A 17,613-nucleotide genomic window follows, 5' to 3' on the forward strand; every position below is an offset into this window, starting at 1 on the left:
AGGCGTAACAAAGTTATTATTAATCTAATTATTATTTGTTGGTTGGCAAAAAATTGTGGGTTGGAGAGGTGTTGTTTGGAACAGGTCTGAAACAAACAATGCTGGACAATCGTGAAGATTTATATGATTGACTGATTCACTCAGAGCAATCCAGCGCACAGAGAAAAATATTAAAAATAATATAATATTAAATAATAATTTAAAAATAATTGATTTTTATTCAAAAAAATATAATATTAATATGACATAGGAGGTGGTTGCGTTTAGCCAAAGCCAAAGCCTTCTATCACCTACACCACAAACACAAAACAACAACAACGAAAAACTACGGAATAATAATGGTGTTGTTGTTATTTAGTGTGAGTGATTTGTTTGTTGATGATTCCTTTCCTTCCTTTCTTCTCACAAAATAAAGTAGCGATGCAAAGTACCAAAAAAAAAAAAAAAGTAGTAGTGGTGTGGTTAGTTACACTTATGATGGTTTTGTGATTGATTGTCTTGTCGCAGCTGGCTTTCTGGGGTACAAATTATTTATTTGCAACATTCCATTCTCGATGTATAGTTCGTGGTGTTTCGTGTAGTTGTCGATTAAAAATATTGTTATTTTTAATAATATAATATCCTGTTTTTTTTTTTTCATTTCTTTGCAATTTCTTGGGAACCATTTTAGATCTCTTATTGTTGAGCTAAAAACAAAAAAAAAAAACAAAATTAAAATCATAATGGGCCAGCAATTGTGTGTTGTGTGATAGGTTTTTTTTTTTGCAACCGAAAACCCCCCAATACATTGAATCTGAACTGTGAGTTATTTTCATCGTATTCGTGAAAAAAAACAAAAAAATAAAAATAAAACTTTTTGCGGCATTATAATTAAAAAAAAAACTTAGCCAAAAAAAGACGTGACATGTCAAACAATAGTTGTTAGAAACACAACACAATTGTATGGCATGGCATGTCTGTGAGTGGAATGGAATGGAATGGTGATGGCTAGTTTTTAGATTTGATTTTGTTTTTTAGTTTCATTAGTTTTTTCCGAAGAGAGCAAAGTATGAAATATTTTACCAAAAACGAATTATAATTCATAGGGGCTTGAGTGGTTGTATTTAGGAGGTTTGAATTGATATGTTGTTGGGTCGGTGCAGTATGTAGATTGGTCATAGGTATGGAATGTTTAAACATTTTCTATCTAAATTTAACAAAAACCTTGATTTATATTTAATTATTGGGGATTAGGTTATTATGATGCACTGGTAATCACCTAACTATCTATTTGTTTAGTTATGTTCAATGTTACAAATGTGAGATTAGAATGGTTTTTCGAAAGATTAGAGGATCTTTAGTTAGTATTTTCAATTAATTTAATTTTGTAAAGATAGATGCTTGTTTCTTTATTATAAACTATTATTATTTAATTTATTTTTTATTTTAAAAATTAAGTTTGCTAATTATTAATTTTGTTTATAAAATGTTATATAACGTGCATTCTGATTTTTTAAACATTAATTAAAAAATATAAAAACTAAAAGAGGTATATGATTAAATATTTAATAATTTTTAATATGGTTATAAAAAAATGATTTGTTATGTGCGAATCACTGAAGATTCTTTGGACTTTGCTTGATTTTTCATTTTGTTAGTTTGATTTTTTTTTTTCAGTTTCCAAAACAACAAAAAAAACAAAAAGCTTGGCTGATTGGGAATGAACAGATGATATCACAGCGAAACACCAAATTTAATTAAGATAGTTTGTTATTTATTATTTTGTATTATTGTACTATAGTTTATAGTTATTATTCATATTTTATTATATTGTTTTGATATTATTTTAATTTCTTTTTATTCTTTTTTTTTAAAAAATTAAATAATAAAAATGTCAAAACCACACTCAAAAATAGTTCAGGGTGAAGATGATGAGGAAGATGACTATGATGAAGAAGAAGAAGAAGATGAAGAAGTAGAAGAAGTAATAGATAGTAAACAACAACAACAACAATCATCATCTCGTATTGTAGCTGGTGAAGAAGATGAAGAAGAAGATGATGGTGAAGTAGAGTATGAAAAGGTGGAAGAAGGAGAGCAACAACAACAATATCAAGAAGGTGAAGAAGATGATGGTGAAGTAGAGTATGAAGAGGTGGAAGAAGAGGAGCAACAACAACAATATCAAGAAGGTGAAGAATATGAAGAATATGAAGAACAAGAAGAATATAATGAAGAAGAGCAAATGGCTGGTAGTGATCTATTGAGTTTTATTCAGGATTTGGAAGTCACCAAAGGTGATGCTACTTCTGATGCTGTTGCTGACTTCAATCCAATGTCACCAGATACTGCCGACAACAATAGTGATAGTATCATTGTAAATCATAGTAGTGTAGAGAGTGAACAATCGTTATTGGCTGAACAGTTAGAGATTAAAAGACAAGCTGAGGAAGCAGAGCAAAAGCGTTTGGCTGAAGAGGAAAAGAGACTTGCTGAAGCCGAACAACTAAGATTAGCAGAAGAGAAACGTTTAGCCGAGGAAGCCGAGCAAAAGAGATTGGCTGAAGGAGCCGAACAACTAAGATTAGCAGAAGAGAAGAGACTTGCCGAAGAAGCTGAACAACTAAGATTAGCAGAAGAGAAGAGACTCGCAGAAGAGAAGCGCTTGGCTGAGGAAGCTGAACAACTGAGATTGGCAGAAGAAAAGAGACTTGCAGAAGAAAAGAGACTTGCAGAAGAGAAGCGCTTGGCTGAAGAAGCTGAACAACTAAGATTAGCAGAAGAGAAGAGACTTGCAGAAGAGAAGAGACTTGCCGAAGAAGCTGAACAAAAACGATTGGCCGAAGAAGCAGAGCAACTCAGATTGGCTGAAGAGCAACGTTTGGCAGAAGAAAAGAGACTAGCAGAAGAAGCTGAACAACTAAGATTAGCAGAGGAGAAGAGACTGGCTGAGGAAGCCGAACAACTTAGATTGGCTGAAGAGAAACGTTTAGCTGAGGAAGCAGAGCAAAAGAGATTGGAAGAAGAGAAACGTCAAGAAGAGGAAAAGAGACTTGCTGAAGAAGCCGAACAAAAGAGATTAGCAGAGGAGAAGAGATTGGCTGAAGAAGCAGAGCAAAAGAGATTAGCAGAAGAGAAGCGTTTAGCGGAAGAAGCAGAACAACTCAGACTGGCAGAGGAGAAAAGACTTGCTGATGAAGCTGAACAAAAGAGACTGGCAGAAGAGAAACGTCTAGCTGATGAAGCTGAACAGCTCAGATTAGCAGAAGAGAAACGTCTAGCAGAAGAAGCCGAGCAACTCAGACTGGCAGAGGAGAAACGTTTGGCTGAAGAAGCAGAACAAAAGAGATTGGCTGAAGAGAAACGTTTGGCTGAAGAAGCCGAACAACTCAGACTGGCAGAGGAGAAACGTCTAGCAGAAGAAGCCGAACAACTGAGATTGGCAGAAGAGAAGAGACTAGCAGAAGAGAAGCGCTTGGCTGAAGAAGCTGAACAACTCAGATTAGCTGAAGAGAAACGTTTGGCAGAAGAAAAGAGACTAGCAGAAGAAGCTGAACAAAAGAGATTGGCTGAAGAGAAACGTTTGGCTGAGGAAGCTGAGCAAGAGAGATTGGAAGAAGAAAGACGTTTGGCAGATGAGAAGAGACTTGCTGAAGAAGCCGAACAACTCAGACTGGCAGAGGAGAGACGTTTAGCTGAAGAAGCCGAACAACTGAGATTGGCAGAAGAGAAACGTTTAGCTGAAGAAGCTGAACAACTCAGACTGGCAGAGGAGAAACGTTTGGCTGAAGAAGCAGAACAAAAGAGATTGGATGAAGAGAAACGTTTGGCTGAAGAAGCTGAACAACTCAGATTAGCAGAAGAGAAACGTCTAGCAGAGGAAGCCGAGAAGAGATTAGCCGAAGAGAAGCGATTGGCAGAAGAAGCAGAGCAACTCAGATTAGCAGAGGAGAAGCGCTTGGCAGAAGAAGCAGAACAACTCAAATTAGCTGAAGAGAAGAGACTTGCTGAACAAAAAAGATTAGCTGAGGAGAAACGTTTAGCAGAAGAAGCCGAGCAGCTCAGATTGGCAGAAGAGAAGAGACTCGTTGAAGAGGCTGAACAACACAGATTAGCAGAGGAGAAACGTTTGGCCGAAGAAGCTGAACAACTCAGATTGGCAGAGGAGAAAAGACTTGCTGATGAAGCTGAACAAAAGAGACTGGCAGAAGAGAAACGTCTAGCTGATGAAGCTGAACAGCTTAGATTAGCAGAGGAGAAAAGACTTGCTGAAGAGGCCGAACAAAAGAGATTGGCAGAGGAGAAACGTCTGGCTGAAGAAGTCGAGCAACTCAGATTAGCAGAAGAGAAACGTCTAGCTGAAGAAGCCGAGCAAAAGAGATTAGCTGAGGAGAAACGTTTAGCCGAGGTAGCCACGCAAAAGAGATTGGCTGAAGAGAAGCGATTAGCAGAGGAAAAGAGACTTGCTGAAGAAGCTGAGCAAAAGAGATTAGCTGAGGAGAAACGTTTAGCCGAGGTAGCCATGCAAAAGAGATTGGCAGAAGAGAAGAGACTTGCTGAAGAAGCTGAACAACTCAGATTGGCAGAGGAGAAAAGAATAGCTGAAGAAGCTGAACAAAAGAGACTGGCAGAAGAGAAGAGACTTGCCGAAGAAGCTGAAGAAAAGAGATTGGCTGAAGTGGCACGTTTAGCCGAAGAAAAGAGACTTGCCGAAGAAGCTGAACATAAGAGGTTGGCGGAGGAAGCTGAGCAAAAGAGATTGGCAGAAGAAGAAGAACTAAAGAAGAAGGATGTAGAACAAACACCAGCATTAATACCACCAAAGAAAGCACATGAACCAATATCAAAGATTGTCTCTGGTGAAGATGACGATGAAGATGAAGACGATGATGATGACACCGAGTCTGAAAACACCATCTCTCTTAAATCCGATCATAGTGAAAATACCAATAGCACCAAATCAGATAGCAATACTAGCAATACAAGTAATAGTAACAACAATAATAATAACACTAGTTCATCACCATCCAATCCACTGCAAGCACTCGTTAATTTGGTGACATCAAAGAAACCACCCATTCAATCTACACAACAACAATCATCATCATCATCATCAACATCACCAACATCCAATTCAAACAACTCTGTTGTTGTTCCACCTATTAAATTACCAACAACTTCTACCAATAACACAACAACAAGTAGAAAGAAATCATTTTCAAAATCAGATATTCCATTGCCAATATTACAATTCCTGATGAGTGACGAAGAAAGACTGACACTCAGCAGCAGAGGAACATCTCCCAACACCACCTCTTCATCTATATCACAACCAACGACACCACGTGAAGAAAAAGAGTTTTTAGATCCAAAACAAGTTGCACAGTATTCAGATTTAATGGATCCATGGTATGTGTTCATCATCGCTCGCTAAACTCATAAACGATATATCTAACACATTTTTAAATTCTCAATACCTACCTAATTATAATAATAGTGTAAGAGAAAAGAATCTAGCAGCCAAGAATTCAGATACACATATTCAAATACAAAGAAGATGGTGTGAAATATTTAAGAGCCTGACCAAAGAGTTGGGTACATTGGAATCATCTTTACAAAGCACAAGAACCGTCTTGCACGAAACATCGAGACAAACCAAGAATAACATTCGTGACATCGAAACCTCTCTAAACAATATATGTATATCACCATTCTTTTAATGAAAAAAAAAGAATATAACAAACAACCTATAAAATATTAACCAACAACATAACATAGTCAACAAACTAATAAAAGATAAACTAAACTAAAATTGTAATTTATTTGTAAAGGAAAACACACACACAAAAAGTACTAGTTTATTTGTTTGATGATGATGAAAATATATTTAAGATCTTATCAACCATACTCTTTTCTTTGGTGATTTCACCGGTGTTGGCACCACCCAAACCTTTGTTGGCCATACGCTCAACGACCTTCATTGTGACTTGGTCGGCAGTCAAGTTGGATCCGTAGAACTCGATGAATTTACCGTCCGGTCCGATGAGGTACTCGATGATGGTGTGATCGACCAGGTAGGAATCACCTTTGCCCGCCTTGCTAATGAATACACGATAGCTTTTGGCGAGCTTGGTGATTTGCTCGGGTGTTCCGGTGAGTCCACGGAACTTTGGATGGAACTCCTTGATGTAGGTGTTGATCTGCTCGACGGTGTCTCGCCACGGATCGATAGTGATGAACACCGGTACGATAGAATCGAGCAGCTTGTACTTCTCGAGGTTATTCAGCACCACGGTCATCTTGTCCAGCTCGGCAGGACATGCATCGGGGCAATAGGTGAATCCAAAGTACAACAAAATATACTTTCCACGGAAATCCAAGTCAGAGATTGGCTTACCATTTTCATCGACCAAAGAGAAAGGTCCACCAATTGAACTCGATCCATATGTTTCAATTTGTTTAACTAAATATAAACACTAATTAGTTTGTGCTCTGTAATATCAACTTTAAAAACATACTCTTCTCTCTCTTTTGTACCATTAAGTGATCATAATATAACCAACCAGCACCTCCAAAAAATAGAGCAACCATTAGACTGGCAAATGTAATTTGTCTCTTTTGCTAAAAGAGTTGAGTTTGAATCAAAATTGAATATTAAACATTAATATCTTATCATCATCATCATCATCACGATGATTGTTATTAACAAAGAAATAGTATTAATTAATACCTACAGAATGATGTTCATTCTTTTTAGTTTCTTTATCTACATTATTGTTGTTATTATTTTCATTGCTATTGTTTTTGTTTGATTCATTTGATTGTTTGTTTGATTCATTTTGTTGTTGTGGTTCAGTTACCGATGAACTATATGATCTTTTAAATAATGAATGACTCGATAGTGTATATGATGAAGATGGTGTTGCTATAGATCTATAATATAAAGATGATGATCTATTTAATAAACTATGTTGAGTGTGAGTACGACCTGTATTTGTAATGATTGAATTAATCGAATGAAGTGTTGGTCTATTGACCAATTTAGCTAATTTATTCATATCTATTATCTGTTATATAACTAAGTTTAAGTTTTAAGTCAATTTATATTAAAAAAAAATGATTTCCAATCAATAAGGCAAACAACAAAACTTCTATGTTCTTTTATGAAAAGATCGCCACTTAATGATTATCGATGCTAATGATCATTGTTTTACGCCAAAAATCATTTTTTATCAACTTATTTTCCTTTTAAAGTTTAATTCCACGGTTTTTTCATAAAGCATGTTATTTCAAGAGTTTAAAAAAACAATTATAACAAGATTTAGTATAATATCCTATATAGATCTCTATACACTCCTAGAATGATATCAGATCGATATATATTATATGGTTGTATATCTGATTGCTATCAGGTTAAACAAATCACCTTCAAAAATAAAAACTATCTTTTTTTTTTGTTTATTAACTATTGTCATGATGTATTGAATTAAATAAAGATATTATTATTTAAAAAATATTTGTGGTACTAGTCTTGCTAGACTTGACAAATTATTTTTTTTGAAAATAACATTGTTAGTTTTAAAAATGTTAAAGCAACATACAATATCTATATCACAAGATAAAGCATTGTGTCAAAACAGTAATAGATTGAAAACGTTGTTTAAAGTGGTTTTGAAACCATTCAATGAGATGCATTGTCATTATAGTTTTGATTCATTCAAAACCAATTTCATTGGTAACTAAACAAACTAAACTAAACAAACTAATTTATTTGTTTTTATTTTAATTGATTTAATTATACTTTTAACTAGTTATAAGTATAAATGAAATTGAAGAAAATCTGAAAGTAGTAAATGATAACATTCTACAATATATTGAAACTTATAAATATGGGTATGTACTATAGTCAATACTTTTAAAAGTTAATCATCAATCATCAGAGCACTCTATTATTCATTTTAAAAATAAAAGCTATATAATAGTTGATTTCAATAAACAAATGGATACGAGATCATTGTTATTGTTTGAACGATTTCAAAAGAGAATGAATCTAAAGAGTGACATTCGAATATTGATTGCAAATCAAACATTCGAGTGTGTTGATATCATGCTCGATATCTTAAAGTACAATACCTCTGAATTTGATATTGAAATGAAAAAGAGAATAGCTCATGAAGTAAGTATATATATATATACAATTCTTTATTTATTTATTTATTTATTTTATTGATTGTTGACTAAACAACATTATAAGTATGATCAATTGATTTCGAATAAAACAAAAATAAAAGTTTGTTTATCAATACCGGGTTTATCTTTAAATGATACTAAACAATTATTAGAAAGTAAGTAAAAATGAATGAATGAATGTGCTTTTATTAAAAATGTTGCAAGTCTTCTTAATTAATAGTATTAATATTATCAACATTATTATCATTATGATAGAATCAGGTTATAATTTACAAAAGTTTCTGTTCAATGAAGAACGCAATCAATCATCTGATTTGATAAAACAATTTGTTGCAAATGATAGATTATAAATATATAAAAAAAGTATACAAGAGTTGAAATTCCCATCCCTTTTGGGAATCAACCTTTGATCCCATTTATCATGAGTCATCATCATATTCATTCGTCTAAAGTTTTTTGTAAATTTTAAACAAGATTGAATAAAAAACAAGATATTTTTTAAATTTTAAACATTTTTAATTAATTTTTTTGTTTTTTTAATAATAATGATGATCAACAAACCCTTTTTTGGATTTAATAATTTATTTTTTTTTGTTCATTTTATTTATCTACTTATTTTTTTAATAAATAAATTACTTAAAAATTAATTATGACTCATACAATTGTAAAGACTAATCAGGAATGGGATCAAGTCATTCAGGATATCGCTGATTACGTGTTGAACTTCACTCCAACCTCTGACGAATCATTCACCACTGCACAATACACACTGTTCGATGCGATCGGTTGTGGATTCCTCGCATTGGCTTTCCCAGAGTGCACAAAATTGATGGGACCCGTTGTAGAGGGTACCGTTGTGCCAGAGGGTTGCCACGTGCCAGGCACCGACTATGTGCTCGATCCGATCACCGCTGCCTTCAATATTGGTTGTATGAATCGTTGGCTCGACTTCAATGACACCTGGCTTGGAAAGGAGTGGGGACACCCATCCGATAACTTGGGTGCCATCCTCGCTGCCGCCGAGTATCGTTCCACTCTCAACGTCAAAGCTGGCAAGCCAGCACTCACCATGCGTGACGTCTTGATCGCCTTGATCAAATCCTACGAGATTCAGGGTGTCATCGCACTGGAGAACAGTTTCAATCGTGTCGGACTCGATCACGTCGTTCTCGTAAAGGTTGCATCGACCGCTGTCGTCACTCAGCTCCTCGGTGGAACACGTGAACAAATCATGGCTGCCGTCAGTAACGCCTGGCTCGACGGTCAATCGCTGCGTACCTACAGACACTTCCCAAATACCGGAAGTCGTAAATCATGGGCTGCCGGTGATGCTGCTTCGCGTGCCGTCCGTCTCGCTCTCTTCTCGCTCAAGGGTGAGATGGGTTACCCCTCGGTACTGACCACTCCAGGCTGGGGATTCTACGACGTCTGCTTCAAGGGACAACCATTCAAATTCCAACGTCCATACGGTTCCTACGTGATGGAGCACGTTCTTTTCAAGGTAAGTTACCCAGCGGAATATCATGCACAGACCGCCGTTGAGTGTGGTATCAAGCTGCACCCAACCATCTCAAAGAAGTTGGATCAAGTCGAGTCGATCACCATTACCACTCACGAGTCTGCCATTCGTATCATCGACAAGAAGGGAGCACTCAAGAACCCGGCCGATCGTGACCATTGCATCCAATATATGACAGCGATCGGTATGATCTACGGTGATTTGGAGGCATCGCACTACGAAGATGAGGTCGCTTTGAAGGACGAGCGTATCGATCAATTGCGTGCCAAGATGACCTGTGTCGAGAACAAGCAATACTCTGACGACTATTTGGATCCAGAGAAGCGTAGCATTGCCAATGCCATCCAAGTCAAATACACCGACGGAACCTCATCGGAAGTCGTCGAAGTTCAATACCCAATTGGACATCGTAGACGTCGTCAAGAGGCCATCCCATTGTTATCTCAAAAGTTCTTTGATTCCATCAAGAATCACAAGTTATCAGCAACCAATTTCAAACAAATCGAGAATATCTATAACAACGAAGCTGCATTCGCTGCCACCTCTGTTAATGATTTTATTAATTTATTCGTAGTTTCTAAATAAATATAAATAAGAAGAAACTATTATAATAGTTTTAAACAATTTTATTTTTTTAAACTTTAATCGATTGGATTAATGCGTTAATAGAACTGTTGGTAATTTGTTTGGTTGTAATGTTGGTAATGTTGAATTCTTTTTGTATCCAATTCTTTAGTTGAACAGTCAAGAGTGAATCGATTCCATAGTCTTTGAGATGTGTCTCTGGATTTATTTTGGCTTGACTCATTGCGAGAAGATCTGCAACTTTGGTTGTCACCATATCGAATAGCGAGTTTCCAGTAGATTGGTTGGCTGTTGATGAGGTTTGAGCTTCTTCAAAGTCAATGTCTTCAACTTGAGAGATATGTTCTAATTTGGATCGAAGCAAACGGTATTGCTCAAATAACGATTTATAAGTCATCTCCACAAGTATTAGATGAGGAGAATCAATAGATTCGTTCAAGAACAATTTCATTCCACCAAGAATATGTGATACCGATACCAATTCGAATCCAATCATCTTGAGGAATGTGGATACTGATTTGTTGTTGGCGACTTCTCCACCTCCTCCCAATGCACCCCACGATACAGATAGACCGCTCAATCCTTGGCTTCTACGATATTGTGCCAAACCATCGAGTACTGAGTTGGCAGAGGTGTAAGCAGATTGGTTGGATGATCCAAGAATGGAGAATACAGAACTGAAAAGTACAAAGGAGTTCAACTTCCAACCTTTGGCCTCAAAGAGTGAGTGAAGATTGAATGCACCAACTGCTTTGGCGTTGTGAGTACCTGACAAGGTATCAGGTGAAATCGATTGTGGTTCAGTATAATCATAGACTGTGGCAAAGTGAATTACTGATGAAACTGGTGCGATACTAGAGTCAGAGTCGTAGATTGATTGGACAGCTTGATCCAACAATTGATATTGACTGACATCAGCTGAACGATAGTGAATTCGAATGGAACTACCTCCATACTTTAATTGATTCATGAGGAATTCTAATTCCCATTTCAATTGAGATCTGGAGAGAACAATGACATCCTTCAAACCAACTGGTCGATTTTCAATGATCCAACGAAGAATGACAATGGCAATACCAGTTTGTCCAGTAATAAGGAGAGTCTGACCGATTTGATTCATCTTGGAACAACTATTGACAACTTGTTCAAGTTTACCATTTGATTTAAGCTCTGGAATTATTGATCTGTCAAACATACTGAAATCAATAACAATCTTGTTAGAAGCTGATTTCTCCATTGATTCGAAAGCATCTTTAATTTGGTTACATGGGAATACAGTTGTTCTTTGGTTGGTACTTAGTTGGTTGTTTTCAAATTGTCTGAACAGTTGATTCAAATAACGACCAATCAATTTGGATTGGCTCAATAATTGATCAATGTAAAAGGTTTGGTATCCACGGTGATAGGTGAAGTTCTTGATGTTCAAACTGTCATTCTCCATCAAATTTTGAGTTGAGAGGTCAATGATTCTACCGGATGGTGCCAAACTATCAAAGTTTGATTTCATGAACGATCCACTTGGAAGAGTATTGATGATGAGGTCGACACCACCAATCGATTTCAATTGATCTGAGAATCCATTATCGATGCTATTCAAGTCAACTTGAGAATAGTAACCAGTGATAATTCGAGGAGAATTCTTGGAGGACTGATTTATCACAATCAACAGTAACGTAGATATTACCTTGATGTTTCTTGGACTTCAAGAGACTGAGCAATGCTGTCCCTACACCATGATTGGCCATATGAATCAAAATTGATTCAGATTCATCGAGGTATCCCATCACAAATGCTGAGACATTGGCAGAGATAAAATCTACTGGGATTGAAGCAGCTTCGGTATGGCTGAGATTCGATGGTTTATGGACAATCCAATCATCTCTAACAATAACATGAGATGCAATGGCAGAGTATCCCAAACCAACAACTTGATCACCAATTTTGAACTTGTTACTGTTACCAGTTCTTGTTACAATACCAGAGAATTCCAATCCAAATGGAGGATTATAGATATCACCACTGATGAACATGTTTTGTGAAAGTTTTTTCTGGTAGTAGAGTAAGTCTTTTGGTGTTACACCAGCTGCCATCACCTTAACTTCGACTTGGTTTTCCACCAACGATTCAACCATTTCTTTAATTTCAAATTGTAAATTAGAGTCAAGTCTACAATAGAGATTGTTGTTGATTGAGAATGATGATTCGTTATTATTGAGTGGTGTGATTGGTTTCTTGAAAATACGTTGGACATTGGTTGAGAGCAGAATTGGTGAACCTTCAAGACGAATGACATATTCCTTGTCATATGGACTGGTAGAAAGTTTAATGAGGTAGGAAAGTGGTACTTCAGAGAGTGTCTCCATTGTCAAATCAATAGAGATCGTCGACAATTGATGGAATTCCATAAAGTAACGATGGATACCAATGAGTGACATATTGAAAAAGTTGTTTGAGTCAACTTGGGCATTCATTGTGGTCAAGACGGTAGTGCAGCTGGTAAGGTTGTTCTTCAAGAGGATTTGGTTCAATTTAACAAATTCGAATGTCTTTTGTTGATAGTTATCAACCTTTAGTTGATCCAAACCAGCCAAGTATACAATGAAACACTTTGTTCCATCTCCAATGAATTGTAGGAATTTCTCATGATTGGAAACCAATGATTGTGATTCGAAAATTTCAATTCTGTTGGCATTGAGAAGTCCTTGATCAACAAAAGTTGTCTCGATTTCATTTGGAGTTGGTCCAGCAGTGATAAATGCAATCTTGTTGATTCCTTTGATTTCTGGTTGTGTGAGGATCGAATGGTTTTGGATGATAGAGAATCCATTGCTCATAGTATGGACATTGAGATTGGTACTGAGTGAATTTACCATTGTATTGGTCAGTAGGAGTTGACCACTTGGAGCAAGTAATGATTCCAATTGGCTGAAACTGGCAATCTCCGAGGTAATGACAATATCATAGCTTGACTTTAATAAACGTTTGTCAATATTGTCATTGTTCACCATGTCTCTACATTTGAAAAGTAGTCTTTCATTGGTGATGTTTAGTGATTGCTTGGCACCAGTGTTGATAAGAGTGTATTCAACATTGATATTTGGATTGGATTGCAAAACTTGTGATTCTATCAAATCGATTAGAATCTGTGAGTTTTGAATGTTGTTATCCAATATTTTAACAACCAATTGACTGTTCTTGGTTGTCAAAGAGTTGAGTAGTTGACAAACATATTGGTGAAGTGTGAAGTTTGAAGGTTTAATGGTGGATGGAAGTAACTCTTTTCTTTGCCAATGTTGAACGAATAGAGTGTTGTTTGGATTGGTAGGTGTGTCTTGTTCAATCTTTTTGAGGAAGTGGCAAATCATCTTTTCACCAGTCATCAAAAGAGATCCATCTTCGAGGAATACTTTAACTTGACCAATACATGTGTCGGCGGAGTTCGAGAGAATGTGAACGTAAACATAGATGTGGTCAGGTCTCACTGCTGGAAGATTACCAGAGTAGATCTTCATGTTGTTCAAACCTTCGAATACAAGTTCAGTTGGATTAACCAATGCAATCAAACCTTGTGCACAACTATCGAGTAACGGTGTATTGAAGAATGTTTCATTGTCAAAAGAAGAAACTGGTGGATTCATATTGATGGTTGACAAACAACAATCACGTCCCATCATTGTGGATTTGATACGACTGAACGATGGGCCGAATTCAATTCCAGAGTTCTTGATCTTTTGGTAGACTTGTTCGTGTGACAACTCTGCATAGTTGCATTGTTCTCTGATGGCTGCAATATCTACTTTTCCAATGTTGGAGGCTGACATTGATGGATAGACAGAGACACGACCAATTGCAGATCTGGTCCATTCGTCAGTGTTATGATTCTCTTTGAACATATATTCAACTTTATATTCATTCTTGGCAATCTCGATAAAGTTGGTTTGTAGGTGATGTTGTACTCCTTCTTTCAAGAAGAATGGATACTTAAAGTCGAGATTGTGGATATAGACATCGCTACCTTTGAAAGCACGAAGAATATTGTCAACATAACCAGTTCCTGGGAACAATGATTGTCCTTTGATTTTGTGACCTTTAAGGAATGCAAATGGTGCCTTTCCAACATCGATGATTGAGAGGTAAGAGAATCCTCCTGTGCTGTTGTAATGTTTGTGTCCAAGATGATTGTTGGTTGGACCTTCCAAACGAATCTTCTTGAATGGTAATGGTTCAGCCCACAATGACATTGAGTTGAATTGGTATCTTGGTAATGTTCCAGCATTGTCCTTCCACATCTGATTTCCAGATCTCTTTAAAATGGGATATTGATTTGAAAAGTTTAGTTTGACACCATAGAGATAAACTTGTGCCAATGTTGTTTGGATCAAGTCTATTTCACTACCTTTTCTGTTGAGTGAAGAGGCAACCAATGGTTGTGTTGATGATGATTTCGGAATCATCTTTTTAAGGTAGAAATTTAAAGTTGGATGTGGTGAAATTTCAATAAAGATTGCTGGTTTGTTACCACTTTGTTCACCATTGATTAGTTTGAAAATATTCTCCATTGCTTTATCGAAAACAACCGGCATACGAAGATTATCATAGATATAGTTAATATCATAATCTTGTTTTCTTGAGAATGTTCCACCGGTGACTGTTGAGAAGAGGGTGACATTACTTTCTTCATCGTCTTCGAGATACTCAACACTGGCTATCGGTGATTGTAATAGTTTCTCTTTGATAACCTCTTGTCTGGATGAATGGAAAGAACATGGTGTTGTCAGCATGATCGCTATAACATTCTTATCTTTCAAATGGTTCATCAGAGATTGTAGAGTTAATTCGTCACCAGTGACAACAATTGAATCTGGAGAATTGTAACAAGCGATTTCCAATGGATATTTCTCAGAGTAGTTGCTGAGATATTCATTGGCACTGATTCCAATCGACAGCATTCTTCCACTTCCAATGGTTTCGTTTTGGAGAGTGGCACGATAGTAGACAATCTTGGCAGCTGTGTATAATGAGATATATTTGGCACAGTAGGCAGCTGTAACTTCACCAAAGCTGTGACCGACAACGATCGATGGATCGATACCCCAGTGTTTATACAATGCCACCAAACCGATTTGGATGAGGAATATCGAAGGTTGTGCATTCACTGGCTTATGGATGTCGGATTCATTAGCTCCTTTGAATGTTCTAAGTCTTGAAAGTACTGAATAATTGAAGAATCCTTCGAGTATCTTATCACATTCGTCAACAGCATCTCTGAATATCGGCTCCTTTTCATAAAGTTCCAGACCCATTGTGGAGAATTGTGGTCCTTGTCCACAAAAAACAAAAACAATTGGAATGTCGCTGGTCTTGCTGAATGAACCCAAACTTGTATCTTGATCTGGTGCAACAAAGGTTCTCTCTTGTTTTTCAAACTGCTCCCAACTGTTGGCAGCAACAATCTTTCGATTTGAAATGAAGTGCGATTTCGATTCGACTTGATATCGAACAAAATGTTCAAATGGAATTACTTTTGACAATCTGGATATGTTATTCTTAATCATGTCAATGTATTTATCGACAGATGCTTTCGAATTTCCAGAGAAAGGAATTAAATAATTTTCTCCTAATGTAGTCGATACATTATTTATCTAAATAAAATAAATATTAGTTTATTTTTAATATTATTTAAGAATTGTTACTTACCATTTGTGCTGATTTAACAGATTTATATTCTTCTAATATCAAATGACAATTGGATCCACCCAATCCAAAGCAATTGATACCTATTCGTATGGTTCTATCTGTTGGGAATGATTCCAACTCGGTTTGAATTTTGATATTCCATTCATCACATTTGATTCCTGGATTTGGTGAGTTGAAATGGATGCTTGGAACCAGTTGACGGTTCTTCAGCATCAGACAAACTTTGATGAGTGAAGCGACACCAGCAGCAGCTTCCATATGTCCCATATTCGACTTGATCGATCCTATTCTTAGAGGCTCCTCAGCGGTGTGGTTACCTTTGAAAACAGAGGCAAGAGCACCAACTTCGGTTGGATCACCTACAGGTGTACCGGTTCCATGTGCTTCAACATAAAAGATATCTGATGCACTCAAACGAGCGTCTTTCAATGCGAATTCTACATTCTCTGCTTGAGCAGTGCCAGATGGTGCTGTCAGAGTTGTCTTGTTGTTACTTCCATCGACATTGCTACTTCCACCTTTGATAACACCATAGATTCGGTTTCCATCACGAATGGCAGCATCCAGTCTCTTTAAAATACAGATACCAGCTCCTTCGGCACGTACATAACCATCTGCATCAACATCAAATGAATGACATTTACCAGTTTTACTTAGTGCAGCTATTTAAAATAAATAAAATAAAATTTATTAATATAAAAATAAATATTATTTTAAATTAAGATAAATCATGTTTTTTAGTTGGCGCCAAAACTTTGGAAAAAAACGACCAGATTGTTCATTAAAAAAAATAATTTTTTTTTAACAAAACCAATTAATAATTACCTAAATTACTTAAAGAAATAGTTGCAGATGGTTCAAGTAAATCATTGCATCCTCCGATGACAGCCATTTCACAAGCACCAGATCGAATAGAATTGATTCCGAGGAATGCAGCGTTGAGCGAGGAGGAACATGCAGTATCGAGTGTCATTGAAGGACCACGCAAATCAAAGGCATAAGACAATCTGTTCGACACAAATGTCAAAATGTTACCGGCCAACGAGTAAGGTGACATGTCGGTGAGAATACTATTGGTTACCATTTTATAACCTTGGGTCATTGTTCCAATGTAGACTGCAGTGTTACTACCTCTGACAGTATCGTATTGTAGCTGAGCGTCTTCAATTGCCTCCCAGAGGATCATCATCAACAAACGGATTTGTGGGTCGATTTGTTCAGCCTCTTTCTTGGTCATACCGAAAAACATTGGATCGAACTGTTTCCATTCATCAAGATTTACAAAACCACCAACATTGCTGGTGACATACTCTTGGTCAACATAACTCTGGGCATAACGGTTCGGATCCAATTTCGAAAGGAGATCGCTTCCATTGGTCAGAGCACTCCATAGATCATCTGGTGTTTTTGTACATTGGTTGTTGGATCCTGGGAATCTCATACCCATACCAATAACTGCAACATCATGCTCTTGATGAGTTGGAATATTGCTTGATACCATTTTTTTAAAAATTGAAATAAAGTTTATACAAAAGATTAAAATTCAAATATGTTAAATGAAAGTATATGTGAAATTATATATAAAATAAAAGAAATGTATATCAATTAATTAAATAAAAGAGTTTAAATAATATTTAATAATT

The 17,613-nt window shown here is 36.3% G+C and overlaps 5 protein-coding genes across 5 annotated transcripts; 3 read left to right on the forward strand and 2 right to left on the reverse strand.

Annotated features, from left to right (window-relative positions):
• Positions 1-1,870: 1,870 nt before the first annotated feature.
• Positions 1,871-5,699, forward strand: PPL_04460 (uncharacterized protein; the record flags this gene model as incomplete). The annotated part of the gene is made up of 2 exons (XM_020575362.1): positions 1,871-5,388; positions 5,477-5,699. The coding sequence occupies 2 exons, from the start codon at positions 1,871-1,873 to the stop codon at positions 5,697-5,699; spliced, it is 3,741 nt and encodes a 1,246-aa protein (XP_020434882.1).
• A 138-nt stretch (positions 5,700-5,837) lies between these two features.
• Positions 5,838-7,037, reverse strand: PPL_04461 (SCO family protein; the record flags this gene model as incomplete). The annotated part of the gene is made up of 3 exons (XM_020575363.1): positions 5,838-6,442; positions 6,498-6,600; positions 6,714-7,037. 3 exons carry the CDS (start codon positions 7,035-7,037, stop codon positions 5,838-5,840), a joined length of 1,032 nt encoding a protein of 343 aa, XP_020434883.1.
• A 526-nt stretch (positions 7,038-7,563) lies between these two features.
• PPL_04462 (uncharacterized protein) lies at positions 7,564-8,519 on the forward strand (the record flags this gene model as incomplete). Its single annotated transcript, XM_020575364.1, has 5 exons — positions 7,564-7,714; positions 7,791-7,872; positions 7,951-8,155; positions 8,234-8,324; positions 8,425-8,519. 5 exons carry the CDS (start codon positions 7,564-7,566, stop codon positions 8,517-8,519), a joined length of 624 nt encoding a protein of 207 aa, XP_020434884.1.
• A 299-nt stretch (positions 8,520-8,818) lies between these two features.
• prpD (MmgE/PrpD family protein) lies at positions 8,819-10,273 on the forward strand (the record flags this gene model as incomplete). Its single annotated transcript, XM_020575365.1, has 1 exon — positions 8,819-10,273. One exon carries the CDS (start codon positions 8,819-8,821, stop codon positions 10,271-10,273), a length of 1,455 nt encoding a protein of 484 aa, XP_020434885.1.
• A 49-nt stretch (positions 10,274-10,322) lies between these two features.
• Positions 10,323-17,471, reverse strand: PPL_04464 (uncharacterized protein; the record flags this gene model as incomplete). Its single annotated transcript, XM_020575366.1, has 5 exons — positions 10,323-11,875; positions 11,958-15,915; positions 15,971-16,128; positions 16,288-16,632; positions 16,796-17,471. 5 exons carry the CDS (start codon positions 17,469-17,471, stop codon positions 10,323-10,325), a joined length of 6,690 nt encoding a protein of 2,229 aa, XP_020434886.1.
• Between the last annotated feature and the right edge of the window lie 142 nt (positions 17,472-17,613).

This window comes from Heterostelium album (genome assembly GCF_000004825.1).
Source record: "Heterostelium album PN500 unplaced genomic scaffold PPL_contig9, whole genome shotgun sequence".
Taxonomy (NCBI): domain Eukaryota; phylum Evosea; class Eumycetozoa; order Acytosteliales; family Acytosteliaceae; genus Heterostelium; species Heterostelium album.